This window comes from Corapipo altera, unplaced genomic scaffold, assembly GCF_003945725.1.
Source record: "Corapipo altera isolate COAL_440 unplaced genomic scaffold, ASM394572v1 RXGC01000072.1, whole genome shotgun sequence".
Classification (NCBI taxonomy): Eukaryota; Metazoa; Chordata; class Aves; order Passeriformes; family Pipridae; genus Corapipo; species Corapipo altera.
Window position 1 is genome coordinate 573,613 of NW_020884943.1, and position 21,410 is coordinate 595,022.

Below are 21,410 nucleotides of genomic sequence, written 5' to 3' on the forward strand. Positions count from 1 at the left end.
TGTCCCACTGGCTCTGGGTGGACACGAGTTGCCACTTCCTCTGGTGCTGAAGCAGGGTTTGGTGGCTGTCCCCTCTCACACACCAAACCCAGGATGAAAGGCTGGTCTAATAATCAAGGCCCTGGACTGCAGCTGAGGTTTGGGTGTGGTTTCTGTCTGTGCTCTGGGCTCTGTCACAGTGTCTGGACCTACGTGCTGGTGTCAAGATCAAACCTGTGGGCAGAGCGTGTCCTGGCTGCTGCTGGGGCCGTGCACCTGTGTTTCCTCTCTGTAGCCAGGGTGTGTTGGGTCTGGATCTGGCCTTGACAGAAAGTTAAAAAGTGGCCAGGAGACATACCTGGGAGCTCTTTTAGATTTGCTGTTCTAGACATAGCTGGGAAGAAACCGGGCTAGTAATTTTTTTTCTGTCTAGTCTGCAAATGAGGATAATAATTCCTTTTCCTCACCTTTCGTCTGTTTAGATGAAACCTCTGGAGGGTGGGGCCTGACTTCAGAGACTGGCCTGATGGGACAGTGACTTCAGCTGGGATTCCTAGGGGCCTGTAAATAAGGGAAAACTTTATTATTGTCGAGGGAAAGCCCATTAGCGATTGGGACATGCCAGCACTGGTTTTGGAAAGTTCAAGAGGTCTTTTCTATGCAAATGCTTTGATAGGTCCCAGTATGAATTTGGTGTGGTATAGCTAAAACACACCTAAAAATATGTCACCCAGCAGCATCCCAAACAAGCTGAGCAAATAGGCGTTCACTGGCTTTTAGTTTTTAGCCCTAATTTACGAGCAAGGAAATGGAGCAGGGGAGGAAGAGGCAGCACTGGAGCCTTCGGACCCTGCTCAGTGGAGGCATGGCAAAAAATCTCAAACAGTTGAGTTGTTCTTCTCATTTGTCAGAAAGAAACCCACCAATGTAACAAATATGTCTCTCCCAAAGCTTCTTTCTAATGTAATATTAATCTGTGCTCTCATGTGTGTGTTTGGGCAGGATTTAGAGCATTACATCAGTTTGCTGTGCTGCTGCTTCGCTCCAACACGCAGCTTTGCCATGGGGGGCTGGGGAGGGAGAGGAGTGCAAGGAAAGGACTTGGAAGAGGGGGGAAGGGATGCACAGCAAGCAAATAGCCACTCTCCTTTAGGAGGAAAAAAGTGCCTCAACCAGTATTTCTAAAACTAGAATTGCAGCCAATTGAGGAAGGTGTCGTGGAGTCAGAGCTGTGCTCTTAGATCCCATTTCAGATTTTGGACCATTTTGCTTTCCACTGACCCTTGTTGCCATTCCTTGCTGAGTGAAGTCACATTTGGGTTTGTGAGCTCCTCAGGGACCTAACCTGTCACTTCTCTGTGTCTGCAAACTGCTGTGAATGTTGATGGCCTCATATAAATAAAAAGGATGCGGGAAAGCTCAGGAAGGCAACCAGGAGGATTGTAGGTCTGGGCTGTGGTGGAACTCCCTGTGTGCACCCTCCCAGCTCCCTCGGTGTGAACACACATGTGTGCATGTGCCACGCATGGCTAATGGCCTGGTTAGCCTGGGAGCCATTCCCAAGGCAGCACATGACACTGACCTGCGGAGCACAGCATGGAAACAGGCTTTTCCTTTTAATTGGTGGGTTCTCTTGTGATCTTCATCTTCCTACTGCAAACTCATTCTGCATATTGCAGTTCCTCCGGTCCTGTAAGGAAGAGTTCTCCTGCTCTCCCTCCCCTCTCGGAGCTGGCCAGAGCAGTTTGGCGGATGAGCCGCGGGAGGACTTGGAAATGACGGGACTGGCTTTGCTGAGCCCGTGGCTGGAGCGTTCCCTCCGGTCCGGGCGGGAGGAATGTAGGGAGCTGTGTCCAGATCCGCGATAGCTCGAGGAGCCGATGAGTGAGTTCGGTGCTGCAGCGGGGAGGGGAGGGAAGGCTTATTTGGAACGGGGAGCTGCCCGAGCGAGGCTGAAGGAGCTCCGCGCTGCCCTGCTATCATCAAGTGCTTGTGTGAGGGAGGGAGGGCACGCTCCCTGGGTCCTGGGAGCGTGGGGCTGGCCGGGAGCAGGGGGGAGGCAGGTCGGGTGAAGTGCCAGTGCCTGCTGCTGCCTTTGGCTGGGCGGTGGAAGGAGCCATTTCTCATAACGTTTAGCTGCTTGTTTTTATCAGTGGGGTTGGTTCATTTCTGTGCCCTGCTCCTGGGCTTGCCTGGCTCCCCCCCCCATTCCTCTCTCCTTCCTAACTCTCATTCCCCCTCCATCCTTAATCTTCCCACCCCTTCCTCTCATCTGAGCCTGACCCTTCTCTCTTCTTGCCCCTCCTTCCCAGCCGATCCCTCCCCCTGCTCTGGATCCGCTGGCTGTGGGATTTTTTTCCCGTGCTCACTGGCAGATGTGACAGCTTTGGGAACTGTATCATCCAGGAACAGCTATATCTGGAGTTGAAAAACCTAACGTGGTTTCCCAGGCAGCAGGAATGGATCGCTGAGAGAATTTCAATCTCCGACTGCTTTTGTCTTGTGGTAGTGACTTTTATTATTTATGTTTGTGACATTTCTTACAGTACAGTTGTCAGCACTGAATGAAAGACTAAAGTCTAGTAGATTATTATAAAAATCAGTGTCACAGTATTTGTGTTGTTATATTAAAGGGATGCTGTCTACGTTTAAATACAGGTTTGGCTTGATTTACGAAATTTTATATGCATAAAATGTTCTTATGAATTTCTTACTGACTGAGAAAAGGCCTGTTTTTATGTGTTTTATTTAAACATTCTTTAGCTGGGTATTGGAAATAAAAATAAATAGCTCTTGCATGAAAACCACAAAGTGAAAGGAGGCTGGTTAAATACAGAGCTCCTCAATGAAAAGCAAAACCTACCCAGATTATTACAATCCATATTTCAAATAACTATTTTTAGTGTATGGATTTCATTTGCTCTTAATGCAGTTTACCTTTAAACCACCTGTCTGATCTCTTTCTAATCAGATGTAAAGCAAATGCCACTGGGTGCCCAGGGGTGTGTTGTGTGTGGAGCTGATTACATTGTGTTGTTTTTGAGATATCTATTATAAGCCAATAAGGCACTTGCAGGCCATGTCAGCCAGTCCCCTAAAACCGACCAGGAACTCTGGAGCTGCTCCTTGCAGGGTCCTGGGGGGCTTTGGGCTCTGGGATGGCAGTGCAGGGCAGGGGCTCAGTGACAGCTATGGGGATTTATGGCAGTGTACAAATGCAGTGTTTGTGCCTGTGCAAGCTGAGATGCTGACAGAGCCACTGTTCTGGTTGGGGCCAAAAAAGGCTTTAAAAATTTGCATTTTGAAGCAGTTCAGCCTGAATCACTCTCCTTGTGGGGAAATGCCTGACATGTTCAGAAAACCATTGATGCTACAAGTGCTAATGGTTGTGGCATTTGGAACACCCCGTTTTACAAGACTCTTTGCCACCTGAAGCAGTTAAAGAGCAAACTTGGAAGAGTCTGTGCTATGCCCTGGGTATCTTTTCATTATGAAGCTGTGAGAGAAGGAGCAGGAGAAGGAAAAAGGCTGGTTGAAATAGTAATATCTCTGTGTCTGGAAATACCCCTGAGCTGGTGGATGAAGGAGCAGTCATGACTGATATGTATTATGGATTCAGAACTGAACCACTTGCTGTAATACTAGAGAGATACTCCCTGCTCTCCTTGGAGGCTGGGAAGCTCCTTAGCAGCTCCAGCTGTTGGTTTGAGCAGTACTAACACCATGAGCATCTTTCCTTTCCGGTACTGACTGCACTTTTCTTTTCCTTAAAGAATTGCCCTCTGACCTTAGTCTTGATTCTTAGTTAATAAGTAGCACCAGAGGGGCCTGTGAGATGAATCACTGTTTGAGGAGGTACAGTCCAGACCTGGAGCACAGACACCCTTCCCATTAGCTCTCCACTGAGATGGATTTGTGTTTTCATTGGAGCTTGTTCTAAGCAAAGATTATTCTGGCTGTGAAACCTCTTCCAAGCAGAACAGTTGCTTCCAGCCTCTCTTGTGATTTTTTTTTTTAGTTTGCTAACCTTTTGTTTTCTTTTTCAGCTGTGGGGTATCTTTGGTGGCTCCTGGCTGCAGTGTTGCAGTGGCCAGTGTCAGTGTGAGGGGTGGGTTTCACGAGGGGTGGATGGCATGACCGGGGTGTTAGATGGAATAAAGGTCCTTCTGTGCCATACAAACACTTCCCACCCCTGTGGCTGCAGGATCACGGTGACCAACCTGGGAGCCAGTGTAGATTGGATTTCAGGACCTCTGTCTAGCACCAGGAATCAGTCATTGTTCAGCTGGTGGCTGCCCTTTGCTCCCTAAACAAGTTTAGAGTGGGACAACCTGGAAATTGTTTGTCCTAGATTTCCCTGTGATGTGCTGATTTTGGAGATGGGTGTCCTCTAGAAGTGTATTCTTGTCTCCACTGCAGAAGGTTATCTCTCTGTGGTCTGTGTCTCTGACCCTTGCAAATATTTGTTTAGCACAAAGAGTTGGAGGCCGAGGTCCTGTACAGGGGAAGAGTGACCTGCTACAAAGTTGAAGTGGCAAAAATGCTCTGCCTGATGTCAAGGAAGAGGAGCCATTCACTGCTGTAAGCAGTGTTAGTGAGAGGCAAATGCCAACAGTTAAGTTGTCAGTGGAAAGGGAAGAGCATATAAACGATTTCATTCTTTTATTGGTGGATTTTAATTGCTTTAGTAAACCTGTGGAGCTTTTTCCCAAATGAGTCAGTGGAATCATGGAACATTTCAGAGGAGAAGGGACATCGAGAGAGGTTGTGTCCATCCCTTGCAGTCCTCCACCTTTCCTAGGCTGTGCACACAGAGCTCCAGTTCTTCCTTTTCCTTCATATATTCCCAATTTCAGAGAGGTCTGATCTCTTAGCTTTCTATTTATCTAACTATCTTTTTTTGACTATAAAATCTAGATTCAGATTTTGAATGTCTCCTGTGTTTGGGAATATTTCAGTGTTAGCTGCTTCTGGCTTGTTGCACTTACACTGGCTGTTCACACAAGCTGTCTGTCTCAGCCCTCAAGGGAAGGAGTCTTAGTTTTTAATTTTAGCTTCTTCAGCTACCTGCTGACAGAGTTTGATTTCCACCTCCCACCTTCTCTCTCCCTCACGGGCCCTCTAAGCAAGAAAAACTGAGATCCGAAGTTGGTGTTGGGCAGATCTTCTTTTGGCAACAGCTCTGCTGTCTTTAAACTGGAACCAAGTGGATATTAATTACTTGCAGTAACCAGTGAGAAGGCAACCTGAGCCCTGTTCATAACCACCTTTCATTCCAGGCTTGTAGTGGCATCAACACTCTCACTGGCTGGACTCCAGAGCCATTTAACCTAGGTAGGAGCCTGTAAGATATAAATACTCATCTCTAACATGTTTTTCAATGCTTGTATCAGGTAATGCGAATTTTGTAGAAATAACAGAAATCAGTAGAAATCTCAGCTCAGCCATGGACCTGCCAGGTGGGCTTGGGCAAGTCTTTGCTGTGTTGGTGCCTCTGCTTCCTCCTGTGTTGACCAGTGCTTGTTGAAGTGCTTTTCCCCAGAGAATGCCCTTGGTGCAGTGCAATGAGCTGCTAGAAGTGCCCGGTGGTTGCGCGGGCCGGGCGCTGACGGCGTTGCCTTCCCCCTGCAGGCGTCATGTTCCGCAAGAAGAAGAAGAAACGCCCGGAGATCTCGGCTCCGCAGAACTTTGAGCACCGCGTCCACACCTCGTTTGACCCAAAGGAGGGCAAATTTGTGGGCCTGCCCCCCCAATGGCAGAACATTCTGGACACGCTGAGGCGCCCCAAGCCAGTGGTAGATCCTTCGAGGATCACGAGGATGCAGCTCCAGCCCATGAAGGTGAGAGAGGGAGGCGGCTCTTCGCTGTTGCAGCGTTTCCATTGCCCCAGAAGTGGGGCTAAGGGTGGGATCTGTGTGGGATTGAGGGGAGAGCAGGGGCTGGGCTTTGGTAGTACCTTCATGAGCAGTAGGGACAGCAGTGTCCTGAACTGCAGGGGTGCCACTGTTGGAGTAACCAGCTTGGCTGCCTGTCACTGTGGACACAGGGACATGGGAAAGCTCTCGTGGAGCTGGCAGGGCCTGGGATGTGTTCAGCTGCTGTACAGGGAAGGTAGGAGGAGAACTCGGGGACAGACTTGTTTTAGCAGGTTTGTCATTCTCACAGGTGGGCAAATTGGACTGGTAATGAAGTTGCCAGGGAAGCCTGAGTGGGAGAGAGTGGGGTAGCACTGGCTTGCTGTTCATGGACAAGTGAGGACAGCAAGGACTAAAGGAGGGTTTGGGCTAAAAGGGTTTCTAAACCAGCATTTTGATGGAAAGTAGGACATGTTAAACAGGAGCATGTCCTCAGACAAAGTCCTTCAGTAAGCAGAAACAGGTGATTCTGGTGGATGGGTGGGTTCAGTTGGCTGCTGGAATCTGGAATTGGCTTTGGAGACTGTGTAAGTGAGAGCAGGGACCTGCTGTGGGAAAAGGAAATGAAAGATAGTGACAGAATCATTGTGTTTAAAGTCCTGGGAGCTTGTGGGAAGTTTTTCTTCTCTTTTTAAAAAAAAAAAAAATGCTCCAGAGGCCTAAAAGTTGAAAGGTGAGTTGTCAAATAGAGATGTTACTACTTGGGTTTTAGGAGGGATATAAAAAAGAGTTGGCCATCTGATGAATATATTTAGCTTTTTGTGTGTAGGTGTTAAAAACATGGAGACTAAATGGGACTATATTTGGTATAATGTAAGTTTTATACATAATCAGACCTGCAGCTGAAATGGCACATCATATTGGAGCAGAATGCTGATTTGTAAAGGAAAGACTTGCTCAGGAAGAACAGGTGAAAGAAAAAGGCAGGAGGTATTGCCTGGTGTACTGAATGTGCTTTGAGGTTCAAAATATAGTAGGAGATAGGAGCACAGTCCAGAGCAGAGATGAAATGTGTAATAAGAGACCAACTTGGTTGGATCAGGAGCTCTTTAATGAGCTTAAACTGCAGGAGGATTGCTCAGAAGGGTGGAAACTAGGTCAAGTTATAAAGGGCAAAGAGAAAAGAAATTTATGTAGGAACAAAACTGGAAGGCCAAGGCACAAAAAGAGATGTTATTCTCAAAGAACATAAAGGGCACTAAGGAGACATCATAAGTGCACTGAGGAGAAGGAGGATGAAGGAAAGAATTTGCTCACTGCTGATCTTGGAAGAAAGTTAATAACAGATGACACCGGGAATTCTTAAGTGTTTAATGATTTTTCTGCAGCCTTTATTAAGTGTGTTCAGAGGGCTGACACAATTAGCACGAGCATGAAGGGATGGGAATGCAAGCTGGAATAAGAAAAGAACATGAACAGAAATAAGACTTAGCTAAGAAGTTGCATATTTTCAAGTCAGCTGGGCCTAGTGAGATTCAAGGAATTGCAGATCAGTCAGAATAATTTCTATTCCCAGAAAGAGGGTGGAACAAATAAGCAAGTAATCTATTTGCAGCCACTTCCAAGGAGATAGCAGGGTAATAGCTGGCAGCCAGTGTGGATTTATCAAGAACAAATCAAGTCAAGCAACCCAATTTCCATCAATCCCAGGGTGTGAGGCCGTGGGTCTGGGGGAAATGACAGCACTCTCCTGTAGCTTGACTTAAGTGAGGCTCCTGACACTGCACCAATGGCATTTCCAGAGCAAACAGCCATTTAGGCAAAGGCTACTCCAAAAACAGTGTGAGGCATCCCTGTCAAAACAGGAATGTGCATGAAGAGATTTCCGGGCGTTTGCCCTGAGCCTGATGCTGGTTGGGACTTTCATGTGTGACTTATTAAAGCTGAGCGTGGTAAAAGCTGAAAGGAGGTGCAAAGCCTTTAGAGAACAAGGACAGAATACCCAACAGGCTTTAAGAACTAGAGGAGAATCTTAAACTAACACTGTTTTTTTTCCCAGTAAGTCCAAGTGCAAATACTCTCTGAGACTGCATCACATAGTTGAGTATTTTGGGTAAAATCCATTTGAATTAATTCCTGTTCAATTATACCAGTCAATAAGATTTATTTTTTTTAAGTGTTAATTGGCCAAGTCCTTATCCTTAGTCCTGGATTCAGCTGTCAGAGTTGTTCTTTTTTTGTGTGTAGCTTATAAAAAGGGGCTTTTCTTGTTAAAAATAATTTCTCAATTCTGCTCAGTAAGGCATGATCTGTGTAAGAGCACTCCAGATAGATTTGGCTCAAATGTGGATGTTTCTTCATTAATCTGATGCAGTCTTTATACACAGCAGCAAAGCAAGGCTAAGTCCCATCTTCCCTGTCCACTGGGGGTAGGACTGTCTTAATGGGAGTGACCTGAGTCTAATTCTAGGGAGTTTCTAAGTAGGAGGTGTGCACTAGAGTGGATTTTCCAGAGAGGCCACAGCATGTTCTTGGAGTCTTCTTATTTTGAGAGCACACAAGTCCCTCTGGAATGACTTTTGTCCATTTTGGTCAAACAAGTCCATGTCCCCAGCACGTTGTTCCGTGGCCGGGCCGTGGAGGAATGTGTGTGTGTGTGGTGAGGGAGTAGAGTGAAGACCAGAATTTCCAGCTGCAGCTGGTGTGTGTGTGCCATGGAATGAGCGTGGTTGTCCTTCCCTCACCTTGTTTGACAGAAATGTTGTGTTGTGCCTTTCATTCTCAGACGCTGAGCAAACCAGGCGCTCGTTGGAGCGCGGTGGTGGCATTCTGCTGAAATTACTGGAGCTGCTGTGTTGCACCAGCTAAATATTAGGCTTGGTGTAATTAATACAGCATGTTTAGTAGATCCCTGGAGCTCAGTTAGCAAACAGGAGATTGCTGTCACTCCAGGGAAGGACTTTCCTTCAGGCAGAGATTCATGAAAGTGTAGGAGTGATCCTATGCTGCGAATTTCTGTGGAGAAATGGAACCTTTTGGTTCCCAGCGCTAAAAAAGCTTCTGTAAGCTTTTCAGTTCCAGAAAAAACAAGGTAGAGCGCTACATAATATATTGACAGCTTCGAGTGTCCTACTTGTCCAGAGCTGGTGCCTGTTTGGATGGAAGCCTTGTTCCGCAGCCGGTGCTTACACGGCAGTTGTGAGCTGTGGTGACCCCGTGTGCGGGGTTTAATTAGAGTGGCTTGGCAGAGCAGAGGGGGATGCAGAGCTGGAACAGCGTGCTCTGCACTGCTCAGGATGCAGATGCATTAGCAGAAATTGGGGAGAAGCAGACTGGGGGAGGCTGATTCCAGCACTGGGAGTGCTTCAGGGGAGAGATGAACCTTGTGTTGGAACAGCGAGATGGGTTCTGCAGATGGAGCTTGCAGCATGCTGCAACTTCTTCTGAGAACCAATATTTCAGGAGCTTGTTGAGCCATTAGTGATGTAGTGTCACACAGTTGCAGCACAAGAGAGCCAGGAGAGTTGAAATATTCCAGGTTGGCTCTAATATTGCCTTTCAGAGCCTGAGCACAGCAGCAGAATTGACTGTTGTGGCTGACAGCACTTCTGCTCCAACAGCAGAGTGTGACCCAAAGATTCCTTTTTCCCCCCCTCGGTAAAGGACAATGAGAAATAGGCAGGAAAAATTCTGTTCCCCTGAGTTCCTTGAGTCTTCTTTGGCTATATAAACAAAATCTAATTTTTGGAGAGATAAACTGAGCCTGAATTGTTACAACTGTGACTTTTTTACTCGTTTCCCACCTTCCCCATGTTTCCCAGACCGTGGTACGGGGCAGCACTGTGGAAGTGGAAGGGTACATCTCGGGGCTGCTCAACGACATCCAGAAGCTCTCTGCCATCAGCTCGAACACCCTGAGGGGCAGGAGCCCCACCAGCAGGAGGAGAGCCCAGTCCCTGGGGCTCCTCGGGGACGAGAGACCCCCGGACATGTATCTCCAGAGTCCTGAAGCAGACTGGGCAGACAAGTACGGGAACTACCTCAGCTGCAATGGTGGCTCCAAGGTGGCCCGGAGGCAGACCATGTGGCCGGACTACAAAGCCCGGCTGGAAGGCCAGTCCCATCCCAACGGGATGGTGACAAAAGCGCAGTCCCTGGGCCCGGCGGAGTTCCAGGATGCCGACGGCAGCTGCCTCCAGCGCACCCCCGCGCTGCAGCACGTACCGACTGTGCCGGGGGACAGCGACACCGGGCCGAGGAGCCCGGAGGAGGGCTGGGCCCAGCGAGCAGCCGGCTCCAGGCCCTCGGGGGAGGGCAGCCCCAGCTCCAAATCCCGGGAGAACAGCCTCAAGAGGAGGCTGTTGCGCAGCGTTTTCCCCTCATCCAGCGCCTCAAACAAGCCGGGCTCTTCCCTGCAGATCAAGGTAAGAGCTATTCCCTAGTTGTGAGTGGGTGCAGTGTTGGCTTTACAGTTCCAGAGGTTATGTACACAGCTGAACCAATTTAATTGCAAACATCATGCAGCCATCTGTTATTGTTATGATTAATGTTGGAATCCAAATGGTCCTGGGCCGGGGAAATGTGTGGTCCGTTGGTGCTTCACAGGATGCACTGTGAGGCACAGCTCAGCCAGATCTCTGGGAGAAGGGCTGGTTGGCAGAGCTGTGCTTGCAGGAGCGTGGGCTGGCAAGGATGAGGGGACTTACTCACTTGTGCCCTTCTGTGAGGTAAAGGCATAACTGCAGTGCCATTCCACTGGCATCAGGGAGCCTTTGCCATTTGGGAAATGGCTGTGGCTTCCATTAGTAATGTGTTCTTCTGCCTGTGCAAACCAGAGCTGCCTCAGAGAGTGGGCTGAGCGTAGCTGTATCTGTCAGGGTTTGCACTGGCACCCACGGTGCTGTCACACAGGAAATGCTGGCTGCTGGAAAGGGTGGGACAACTCATGGCTACAGCTCCCCCAGGAAAGCTGTCCTGAATGGATGACTCACTTTGTCTTGAGCTGGGAGATCTCTGGTTCCTGTACTGGGTAGGAAATGCAGCCACTGCTGCTCTTCCTTCCCAGGCTGACCCAGCACCCACCAACTTCCCATGGCTTGTTCAAAGTCTGCACTGGGCTGGGATTGGGCCAGGCTGATTTGCAGCAGCTCCACAGTCCCTGAACTGGGAGGATAATGACAGGAACCACCATCCCAACCAAACTGACTCTTCTGTAGTGTGTTGCAGGGACAGGAATGTCTCCAACCTGCCTCTTGCAGTTTGCATAAGGATCAGGCTCAAGGCTTTGGGCACAGTGGATTTCCTTTCCAAGGCAGTGGGATTCTCAAGGAATGCAGCTCTTGTGTAGCATAAGCTGCACTTTTTGCTGTCCCAGTGACTCTGGGCTCATCTGCACTGGCTGGAGTACCTAGAACTGGCCACTTGAGTCTTCCCTAGCCAGAGTGTCTTTGCCATCCTCAGCAGGAGCAGAGGTTCCCAGCTAAATGGATGTGCTTGGGTGCATTTGAACTCCAGGTATTTGTCAGAGGAGAGGAGCAGGGAAGACCTTGGGGCTATCTAGTCCATCTCCCTGCTCCAGGGAGGGATCTGTGCCATAGCTGGGAGTTGTTTATCTGATGTGTTCTTAGCAGCCTCCGGTGGTGACAATGTGAGTCTCCCTCTCAGGTGGAGGTGATGATGTGTGAGAAATGTGTAACTGCAGGTGAAAGGGACAGGGATACAACTGAACCATGGAATCCCAGAGTGGTTTGTGTTGAAGGGACCTTAAAGCTCATCTTGTTCCACCCCCTGCCATGGGCAGGGACACCTCCCACGAGACCAGGTTGCTCCAAGCTCCATCCAACCTGGCCTTGGACATGTCCAGGGATGGGGCAGAGCATTCACCACTTTCCTAGGAGGTGGGTGCCATAACAGGCACATGGGAAGGTTGAGCGAACCTTCCTTTAAACACAGTATGGGAGACAGGAGTGGGAGAACCAGTGACACCTCACAGCATCCCAGGACTGAGGATGTGTCCACTGGGCTGTCAGCTGTGGGAGCAGGAGATAACACTTGTGTGAGCCTGCACGTGTGCTGTGTGCCCCTCCTGCACGCTCAGGGTTACAGAAAACCTTTTTGGATTTGCTCTCCTGAGACAAAACAAGATTTGGAAAATAAATGCTGTGTTGCTGTGAGCATGTCAGCACAGGAGTGCAGGGGTGGAGCTGGCACTCGGGGAGGGAGGAGCTCCTGACATCCACTTGTGTTTGTGCTGTGCTTGATGCCACTAACCAGTGTTTTCCAGGGCCTGTGTGTCTGTGAAAGTGAGTCCTGTGTGTTTGTGAGGCTTATGCAGATCCTGCTGTTGACAAAAATCCTTGATTAAAACCCAAAGTGCATGGAATTAAATCCTATACAATTATTTCCTGTCTGAGATGTGAAAAGGAGTCTTCTTCTAAAAAAGTCTCTGTTGGCAGTTTTTGGTTCCCATTCTCATATTATTAACTTTATTAATAATCTCTGAATTGTGAGAGAGAAAATGCTTTTTGCTTTGAAGTAGTTTTGCCCTATAATACAAATGATTGGCTTGCTCATTCTGAAGCAGCTCCACTATTATTTCGCATGTGTTTGTATACATGTATTATGTATATTTTACATATACACATGTAAGTATATAATGTATTTTATACCCCACCTGCTAGATGTTGCATTTTAATTAATCAACGTTTCCAGGATGAGTATGAGCATGACAAGGTTTATCCTTCTTGGGAGACCCATGTGTAGTGGTCGCATGGGAATGTGTATCCCAAAGCCACGTTCCCATGGGCTGTGATCTCACTGCACTGAACAGGAGTGGGCCTGTGTGGCACTGGAGTGGGATGTCTCCAAAACCCTCCAAATTCACGGTCGGTCACTTTGGAGCCGCCAAGGTGGCAGGTGGCTCTGTGTAGCTGGAGTCTCAGGCTGGCTGCCTCCAACTGGCCTGGATCCCAGTGCTCTTCCCAAAGCAGAGGGCTAGCTCTGTGCCTGATCGACAGGAATGCTCTGCAGGTACCAGTGGAAAGTGCAGAGAGAGTTTTCAATAGGCAGAGTGTAATTACCCCAAGGGAATTAGGCCAAGACATCAAAGTGATTTACAGCCTTGGCATGAATCCTCTTTCCTTTTATACAGAGGAAGATCAGAGGCACAGAAGGATAAAGGATTTTCAAATTCTCTGCAGCACAGGTTGCCCCTGAGTTTTGGTGGTGAGGTTGGAATGCTTTTTAGCAGCTGGGCTTTTTTCTGTGGGTTTTGGGTCTTGGTGGTTTTTTTAAAGCATGTGCTTTAAAAGGTTCCCTTTAAACTGCTTCAGTTCAGAGGTCCCTAGAGTGTAGCACCCATTCCCTAAGGAGTTCTTGAAGATCTGCATCCAAGCAGATCTTCATCCAAACATGTGTTGGGCAGACCTGGAGCTCTTGACTCCAATCAGCTCCAAGTTGTGCTGGGGCAGAGTGGAATGACACAAAACTGATTCCTGACCTTTCTGCTTGTTAACCCAACCATCCCTTTTTGGTTTTGCCCCTTTCCCCTTTGTTCCTCTGGCAGCCTAACGCTTTCTTCAGGCCCCAGCAGTGGGGCTCCCCGCGCAGCCCTGCAGCCAAAGCCCAGTCTCTCCCGCCAGATCCGCCCGCCTCCGATTTCCCCAGGGGGGTCTCGGAAGCCGAGACCCCCCAGAAGTCCCCGCCAGTGGAGAAGGCGGTGGCAGTGCCCCTGAGCCGGCCCTCGCCAGCCGGGTCCCCCCGCAGCCGGCACACCCAGACCAGCTCCAGCAACCTCCACCTGCCCCCGGACTCCGCCGGGAAGGGGCAGCCGGCCGGCGAGGACCCCGTGGTGGTGACCCACGAGCAGTTCAAAGCTGCCCTCAGGATGGTCGTGGACCAGGGGGATCCACGGGCGATGCTGGAGAACTACGTCAAGATCGGGGAGGGCTCCACGGGCATCGTGTGCATCGCGCGGGAGAAGCACTCGGGGCGCCAGGTGGCCGTGAAAATGATGGACCTGAGGAAGCAGCAGCGCCGGGAGCTCCTCTTCAACGAGGTGAGGGAGGGCGCGGCTGGGGGAACAGACAGGTGGCAAACAGGGAGGAGCAGGACCATCTCCCTTTGAGTAGGATTATGCTCCTACCAAGGATTCCTGCCGGGGGTGGGGGCTCTGCGCTGGACTACCATACATAGGGCTGTGAGTCCTGCTTGGCTGGGGAGGGTTGGGTGCCGTGAGTGCTTTTGTGGTGGTCACTTGCTCCCTGTGGATTTCCAGGTGGTGATAATGAGGGACTATCAACACGTCAATGTCGTGGAGATGTACAAGAGCTACCTCGTGGGAGAGGAGCTCTGGGTGCTGATGGAGTTCCTGCAGGGGGGAGCCCTCACAGACATTGTGTCTCAAATCAGGTACGAAGCAAAATCAAAAACACCTAAGAGCAAGGGCAGAGTGGGGATTTCTGGGAAGAGTAGTTTCCCTCAGAGACCTTGTGTTTGTTGTGGCCTGAAACTGCTACACTTTGTAACTGTTATCCATTTGAATTATGTGATAATACTTCTGATATAGAAGGAACCTCCTTCACAGTACTGATCCCTTTAGGTACCCACTGTTCATCTCCTTGATGACCTTCCCTGTAAAACACTGCACTCATAAAAAAACCACTGTTTACTATATTTGTTGAGTCCTGGCCAGGAAGTTCATTGAATAAGTATTAAAGAGCATGCAGAAATAGTTTTCAGTGGTGCAACCTTAGCCACAAATTCAACCTCACTAACTCCTCTGGAAAAGTGCAACAGAGCCTTGAGATTTGGACTCCTTCCCAAATTTCATTGCCTAAAGATAGCAGCTACCGGACACTCTCCTAAATTTGTTTCCTTATCCACACCACTCGATATTCATTAATGCCCAAAGCATTTCTGTAGGGCAGAGAAGTTGTTCTTAGATGGCCCTTGGGGTCCACTCATGGCCTGGAGCACCCTCCTCCTGCTTCCCAGCAGTCCTGCGAGGCTGGAAACTGGTGCAGGGAATACCAACGGAAAGACTGACCAGGAAAGTCTGCAGGATGAGCTTTTCTTTTTTGAAGATTTAGAATCTTAGTTGGTTATCATTAGGCAGCATTGCTAACACCAATTGTATTTGGTTTTTTAAAAATCATAGTATACCCTTGGTTCACTTATGTGCTCAGATTAGATCCTGTGGTGGATTTAAGGCATATATCTTGCTCTGTTGGATTCTGTGTTTTGGAAGCACGTCTGTGATGTGTTTGGGAGGTGTGAAAAGCCACATTGTCCTCTGTAGCCTCCACCTGGAAGGAGTGTCCTGGAGACACTTAGCTGGGCTGATGCTCCAGCATCGAGTTCAGAGACACATGTCAGGGTCTGAGAACCAACGCTTAATCCTGAGGAGTTACAGCACTGCAGAGCCTGTGAAACTCCTGTAGCTCTTAGATGGCATTGGGATTACAGATAAAAATTGCTGAAGAGGTTTATGAAGGGCCTATGTGTTTATATCCACCAGTCAGTCTGAATTCCATTGTGGGACCTCAGCCTAGGTTGGTTTTATGAAGCTTCCTTTGAACCTGTTAATGAATGCTTGTTTTTTCACATGGTGGAAACAGGGTCTGTTCTAACCATAACATTTATCAGAAGTAAGCCTTTAGCAGTTTTTTCCAGTGAGGAAAATACCCTCATTTCAGTCACTAAACATTTACTGAGGGGGATAAGTGATTTGCATCTCCAGGAGTGAGGTAATTCTCCAGTAATGTGTTTTACACTATCCAGACACTTGACTGAAACCAGAGTCCATCCATGACAGGCTGAAAGTGCACCTCTTGTTATCTAAACCTAAAGGTGAGGTTCTTGGTGCTCATATTCCATGTGCTAACAGAGAGTGCTGGAAATCAGGAGGGTCTTCTCTGCTTGTAACCTGTGCTGCCTCTAGTTAGGTGTGAGTGTACCCAAGCTATGTGCAGGAAAACCCAAAGGATCCCTGTATTTGCTATCAGAGAATGTGTTTAGATGTTTTCTGGATAGGGTTGCACAATAGACCTTGTGAACAATGGCTTTACCATATTTGCTTTAAAAAGAGCTGTCTCACCAGTTACTGCAGCACCTTGGCATCGAGCAGCACTGCTGCCTGTCAGAACTGCTTGAAACAGCATCTTGCAGAATGAACTGAGATACAGGATTTAAAATATGAAAACTTAAAGTTGCCAACCATCAAGTCAAAGCTGTTTTCCACAGTAGCAGACATAGAAGACCGGTGAAGGTGAGATAGTAAAGGCCATAGGGAAGCAAATACCTGTGATTTAACTTGAGAATTGCACCGTGCCCTTGTGGCCGAGCCCTGTCCCTGCCCAGCTGAGCTCCCTGTCGCTGATTGCAGGCTGAACGAGGAGCAGATTGCCACGGTGTGTGAGTCGGTGCTGCAGGCTCTGTCCTACCTCCATGCCCAGGGGGTCATTCACCGGGACATCAAGAGTGACTCCATCCTTCTCACTCTGGATGGCAGGGTATGTGTCCTCAGACAGACTGTTTCCTGTCTTCTGCTGCTGCAGCCTTCCTCTCTTGCTTCCTCTCTGTCCCCAGTCCCTTGTTTGCAGCTCATCCTCTTACTCCCTTTGATGTCTTTTTCTGTGGGGTTTCCCTCTGTGTTGTCTAAGGTTGATTTCTAAGGTTGGTTGCTCTTCTCTTTGTACAGGTCAAACTCTCAGATTTTGGCTTCTGTGCTCAGATCAGTAAAGATGTACCCAAGAGAAAGTCCCTGGTGGGTACTCCCTACTGGATGGCTCCAGAAGTCATTGCCAGGATACCGTACACCACCGAGGTAAGGGACACCTCCCTAATATCAGGAGAGGGAGCAAATAATATTCTCAAGTGTCACAGGAAAATAACTATTGGCTTTTCTAGGAAGAGCCTCTAGACTCTATTTAAAACAAAGCCAAGCGTGACTACCGATTTGATTGTGATGATGGCAATATTTTCAAAGTCAGTAGAAAAATAGATTGTTCTGCTTCCAGGAAAGAGGCATAAACTTATTCTATTCTTACACCTGAAGCTTGGCCTAGATTTATACCAGCTGTGGACAGATGGGAGCAAGGAGCAGCCTGTGACACGATAGAGATCAGTAAATGGATGCCAGAAAGGGAGGGGAGGAGGGGCTCACCTCGGGGAAGGCAGGGATGGGAGCTCTGGAATTCCGGGCAGGTGGCAGCAGACTAATGAGTTTTGTTTACCAAGGAACCAGGTGTAGCACAGGCAGTTACTTGCAGACCTTTACATGTTGCAACACCACTGATGCTCAGTCCTGGGTGCAAAACTGACTTTGTTAAACTGCTGTAAGGAGCCCAAGAGCATCAAGGGGTCAGTGTTGGACTCGGTACCATTTGTCATGGGTGGAGTGTTGCAGCCTTGGTGAAAGCAACACAGCAAGGACCTACTGCTCTGAACTGTGTGTGTTGATGTGCCATTGGCTCCCATAGGTGGATATCTGGTCCCTGGGGATCATGGTGATAGAGATGGTGGATGGAGAACCCCCCTACTTTAGTGATTCTCCAGTCCAGGCAATGAAGAGACTCCGAGACAGTCCTCCTCCCAAACTGAAGAACTTCCACAGGGTGAGAATGCTGGCAAACACTTGTACACCTGATGGTTATCACAGGGGAACCTCCGTATCAGCTGTTCCCGGAACAGCTGGCTGTGGAAATGGTCTTGCTAGGACGTTCCCTGGGAAGTGCTTTGACCCCGGGCCCTCGGTGGCTGCTGCTGCCGGCTGGTGGCTGTGTGGGGAATAGCGCTGACAGTGTAAGGGCACCTGGGCATAAATGGAGAGTGCGAATCAGAGCTGCCTTGGCTGGACCCAGCAGTTTCCAGCTTGCTGATGTCGATAGAGTAGCTCATCTTCCGGGGAAGGAAACAGGACGATCCTTGGGAGTTTCCAGCTTTGCGTCCTTCATGACTGCAAAGACTGTGTTATTGTCACAGCAGGAGAACTCAGGACACACAGGAGCTCGTGGAGACTCTGCAGCTGCTCTGAAGATGAACTTGGCTTCATGGTTTTTTACGAAAAAGTAGCAGTGGCATAAGAAACAGTGATCACCTTTCAGTCCCCACTTGGAGCAATCCTTTCATTCCAGGCTGAGCCTGTGAGATCAAACAGCTTCTGCAGCATCCTGAGCTACCCGGCCTTTCCAGTTAATCAGAGGATCTGCAGCTGCTAAAACTGAATTATTTAACAGAGTAGACTGCTGAACTAACATCAACAGCTGCTCTCTCCTCTTTGCCTTTGCAACACTAATTAAAATGTAATGGTCACGTTCTGGACCCAGTGCTCGCCCTCCTTGGGCAGTGTAAAGCCAACCTGGTCTGGGTCACACCTTACTTGGTGACATGGCCCTGCTGTCTGGCTGTGACAGCCAGAGCTGATCATAGTCTTGCTGTGCTCTGGTTACCCTGGGAAGCAGCCTGGCTTCCAGCAGATCTCTGGGTCGCAGGCCAGGGGCCGTCCTGCCCCGTGTCCTGGGGGAACTCAGCCCTCCATCCTGGTGCCAGTCCCTGACTTCCTGTGGTCAGTGACTGAAGTACTGGTGCACCAGGTTCAAGGGGTGTCACTGGGATGGTCCCTGCTGCTTTGCTAAGGCATGGACAGACTCCCTGCTGGGGATACAGGCTGGATCCCAGCACTTGTCTTGACCTGGGCGATGGCTTCTACCTCCAGCGATCCCATCCAAAGGGCTCCTGAAATAAACAGTAGCTCAGTGTGAACAGGATTTCATGTTCTACTTCTAAGTGAGCCAGAGCTGGGAAAATGCCCCTAACCTAAACTGGATGTCATTAACAGAATTTAAATAAATAAATATAAGCCAAGTTCATTTTTTATTCCGTTTTAACGATGCAGAGGATTAAACCAGCAGGAGATGTGCAGGGCCTGGAAGTGGTGCTTGGGGCTGGCTACTCCAGGCTTTTACAGCTCTTCCAAAGGACAGACCTGGGAGGTCATTCAACTTTTTGGTACCTGTTCTGCAGCTTTTTCACTTTCTTGCACCAGCAGCATGAGGGTTCCAGGCCTCTCAAAACCAATTTGGGAATCTTATTGAACTACTTTTCCACAATCTGTGATCAGTAAAAGAATGAATTGAGGCACCCTTCCCACCCAGGGGTTGTGCTCAGGTAGCAGGAATCTTGCTGAATTTTTGAGCTGAACTGCAGAAAATAATGAAATGGGAAACAGGAGTGATCTGGATGGAAGGACACTCCAGGCAGGCTTGTCTTAATTGGCTGTGGTGCACTGGAAAGAAAACCACCTGTGTAAGTGTTGTGCCTACCAGTGCCAGAGGGTTATGTCCCTAACATGAAAAGTGTGAGATCCATGTCACATTGCTGGGAAAACGGGGATACAGAGGGGGAAGGTGCAGGATCCCTTTAACCAAGCCCACCTGGGCAGCCTGGTGTTGCATGAGCTGTGCCTGGTGGCTTTGCAGGGTTGACTTGGTTGGTTGCTTTTTCACAGACCTCCCCAGTTCTGAGAGACTTCTTGGAAAGGATGTTGACACGGGATCCGTTGGAAAGAGCAACAGCACAAGAACTTCTGGATCATCCCTTTTTGCTCCAGACAGGACTTCCAGAGTGTTTGGTGCCCCTTATCCAACAGTACAGGAAGCGCACCTCCACCTGCTGACTCTGCCTGAGGGGAAATTGTGGGGAAAAAGGAATGTTTATAAAAAAAAAGAAATCTAAAAAATGAAGAGCCCAGGTGGTTTCATCCTGTGAATGGTGCTTGGAAATTGTCAGCAATGGTTTTAGAGGATGAGTGTGAATCCTGTCCGTGCATTTGCAGCCTTCTGGGGCTTCTCCTTTGCTGAAGACAATCAACACAGACTAGATCCAGGTGAGACCAAGGATAAAGCGGGTATTCCATGCCTTGGGAATCGCTGCTGCCGGAAGATGGCGTTTGAAGCGGAGTCTGAAGTTGTGTATCTGAATGTCTGTGAGTTTCTGCACACCTTGGCTGCTGACCACTGAACTGGAATGATGTTTCCCAGTTAGAAATGTGATCTTTGCTTCCTTCATTCTACACTGGAGTCCTGTGCTGACTCATTTTGGGGCACAGACCCTTTTAAACTGTCAAACAATGCACAAAGACTTGAATTTTTTTCCTCTGAGACTTTTTCACAGACGATTTTAATTTCCTTGGGTTAAATGTGGACCTGGAAACCTGCCCGCACTTCCCTCAGGAGTGATGTGATATGTATATATTTGTTTCTAAGTGGCTCTCTTGCATCAACAGGCTTCTCTTTTGCTGCGGAATGTGTATGGTTTAGTGGTCAATCTTGAATCCATTTCATGATTTTAAGCTTCTGGAAACCCTTGAACACAGGCCTCCAAGTGGACTCTGTGAAGACCAGGTGCTCCCACCACCAGGTCCTTGTGGTTGACCATTCACCACATGCAAGACCTCTGGTGCTGGCTGGGGTGTGAGCAGCCTGCTCCTGGGGCTGCTTTCCAGACACCTTTCTTTCCCAGCCCCTTCTCCCAGGAGAGGCTGAGAAATGCTGCCCTGAGGCAGTTGTTGGGTAGCATTTTGGGGATGCTGTAGGAGACAGAATGGAAAAGTTTGAGCTGTGCTGCACATCCCAGGATTGATCTCTGTGTTCGTGGGAGGTGTTTGTCCAACCTCCCCATCTCCCTGCGGCTGCTGCAGGACGTGGGGAGGCACCTCTGCTGTCTGGCTGTTGGTCTGCCCTTCCCCACCAACCCTTGGCATCTGGAAGGTTTCTGGTTGTCTAAACAGCTCTTTGAGTTCTTTTAACATAGTTTTGGGTATTTTGTGTGCTACACTCTCTGGTCAGTGAGATCCTCAAGGTAATTGGACTCTAGGTCAGGATTAACATTGTACAGTGACGGTGTGTGTTGTTGTGAGGTCTCAAGAATATGCTTTTACATGTGGAACTGGGATTTTGTTTTGAAACTCCACATGCAAATGTACTGGAATTTAAGTTATTCTCGGGACAGTCCTTCTGTGCCAGAAACTAACCTCAGAATTGCATTTTCTTCAGAAGATGTTCATAATCTCTGTCCTCTGCTATTTGCTCCAGTTACAGATCCTGCTTCAAAATTGAAGCCACAGTTGATTACTTGAAGTAATTTGGGACGGAATTGATCTGCACTGATGCCATCACAGGGTGGGCACCCAGTCTGTGGAATGTGTAGGTTGGCTCTGTATCTGTGGGGAGGGAACACCTGGTGAGGGTGTTGTCAGACACCTGCTGAAGGATGAAATCACTCTCTCCCTCACCTGTGGTAGGTAGAGGGGTCACAGGAGGTTTGCCTAGACTGGATGTCTAAGTTTGGGGCTGATGGAGTTGATTGAAATTAATTCATTTAGCTCCTCTTTAGCTGCACTGGAAAATTTTTGACTTAAAATGTTTATGTATTTCAGATATATTACTTTTTTTTTTTATGCAAAAGAGCAGGGCTTGGAAAAGATTTATAATTTGAAACAAACACTCCTGCTGGTCTGTAGTTGTGAATCCTTTGCACTTGTGTTTTAAATTAAAGTAGATCTTGATTTATTCATAA

The 21,410-nt window shown here is 48.6% G+C and overlaps 1 protein-coding gene across 8 annotated transcripts in view; it reads left to right on the plus strand.

Moving 5' to 3' along the window:
- The window catches only part of PAK6 (p21 (RAC1) activated kinase 6), a 36,696-nt gene extending 15,286 nt beyond the window's left edge, over positions 1-21,410 (plus strand). For 3 of the 8 annotated variants that reach the window (XM_027662121.1, XM_027662120.1, XM_027662122.1), the window contains 9 exons: positions 1,659-1,863; positions 5,611-5,819; positions 9,656-10,258; positions 13,399-13,890; positions 14,110-14,243; positions 16,219-16,345; positions 16,534-16,659; positions 17,315-17,449; positions 19,342-21,410. In XM_027662121.1, coding sequence (XP_027517922.1) covers positions 1,860-1,863; positions 5,611-5,819; positions 9,656-10,258; positions 13,399-13,890; positions 14,110-14,243; positions 16,219-16,345; positions 16,534-16,659; positions 17,315-17,449; positions 19,342-19,509 — 1,998 coding nt within the window. In that variant the 5' untranslated portion in view covers positions 1,659-1,859 and the 3' untranslated portion in view covers positions 19,510-21,410. Of the gene's footprint in view, positions 1-1,658; positions 1,864-2,064; positions 2,485-5,096; positions 5,314-5,610; positions 5,820-9,655; positions 10,259-13,398; positions 13,891-14,109; positions 14,244-16,218; positions 16,346-16,533; positions 16,660-17,314; positions 17,450-19,341 lie in introns of those variants that run through there. The other 5 variants (XM_027662124.1, XM_027662125.1, XM_027662126.1 and 2 more) reach the window with 5 other exon arrangements.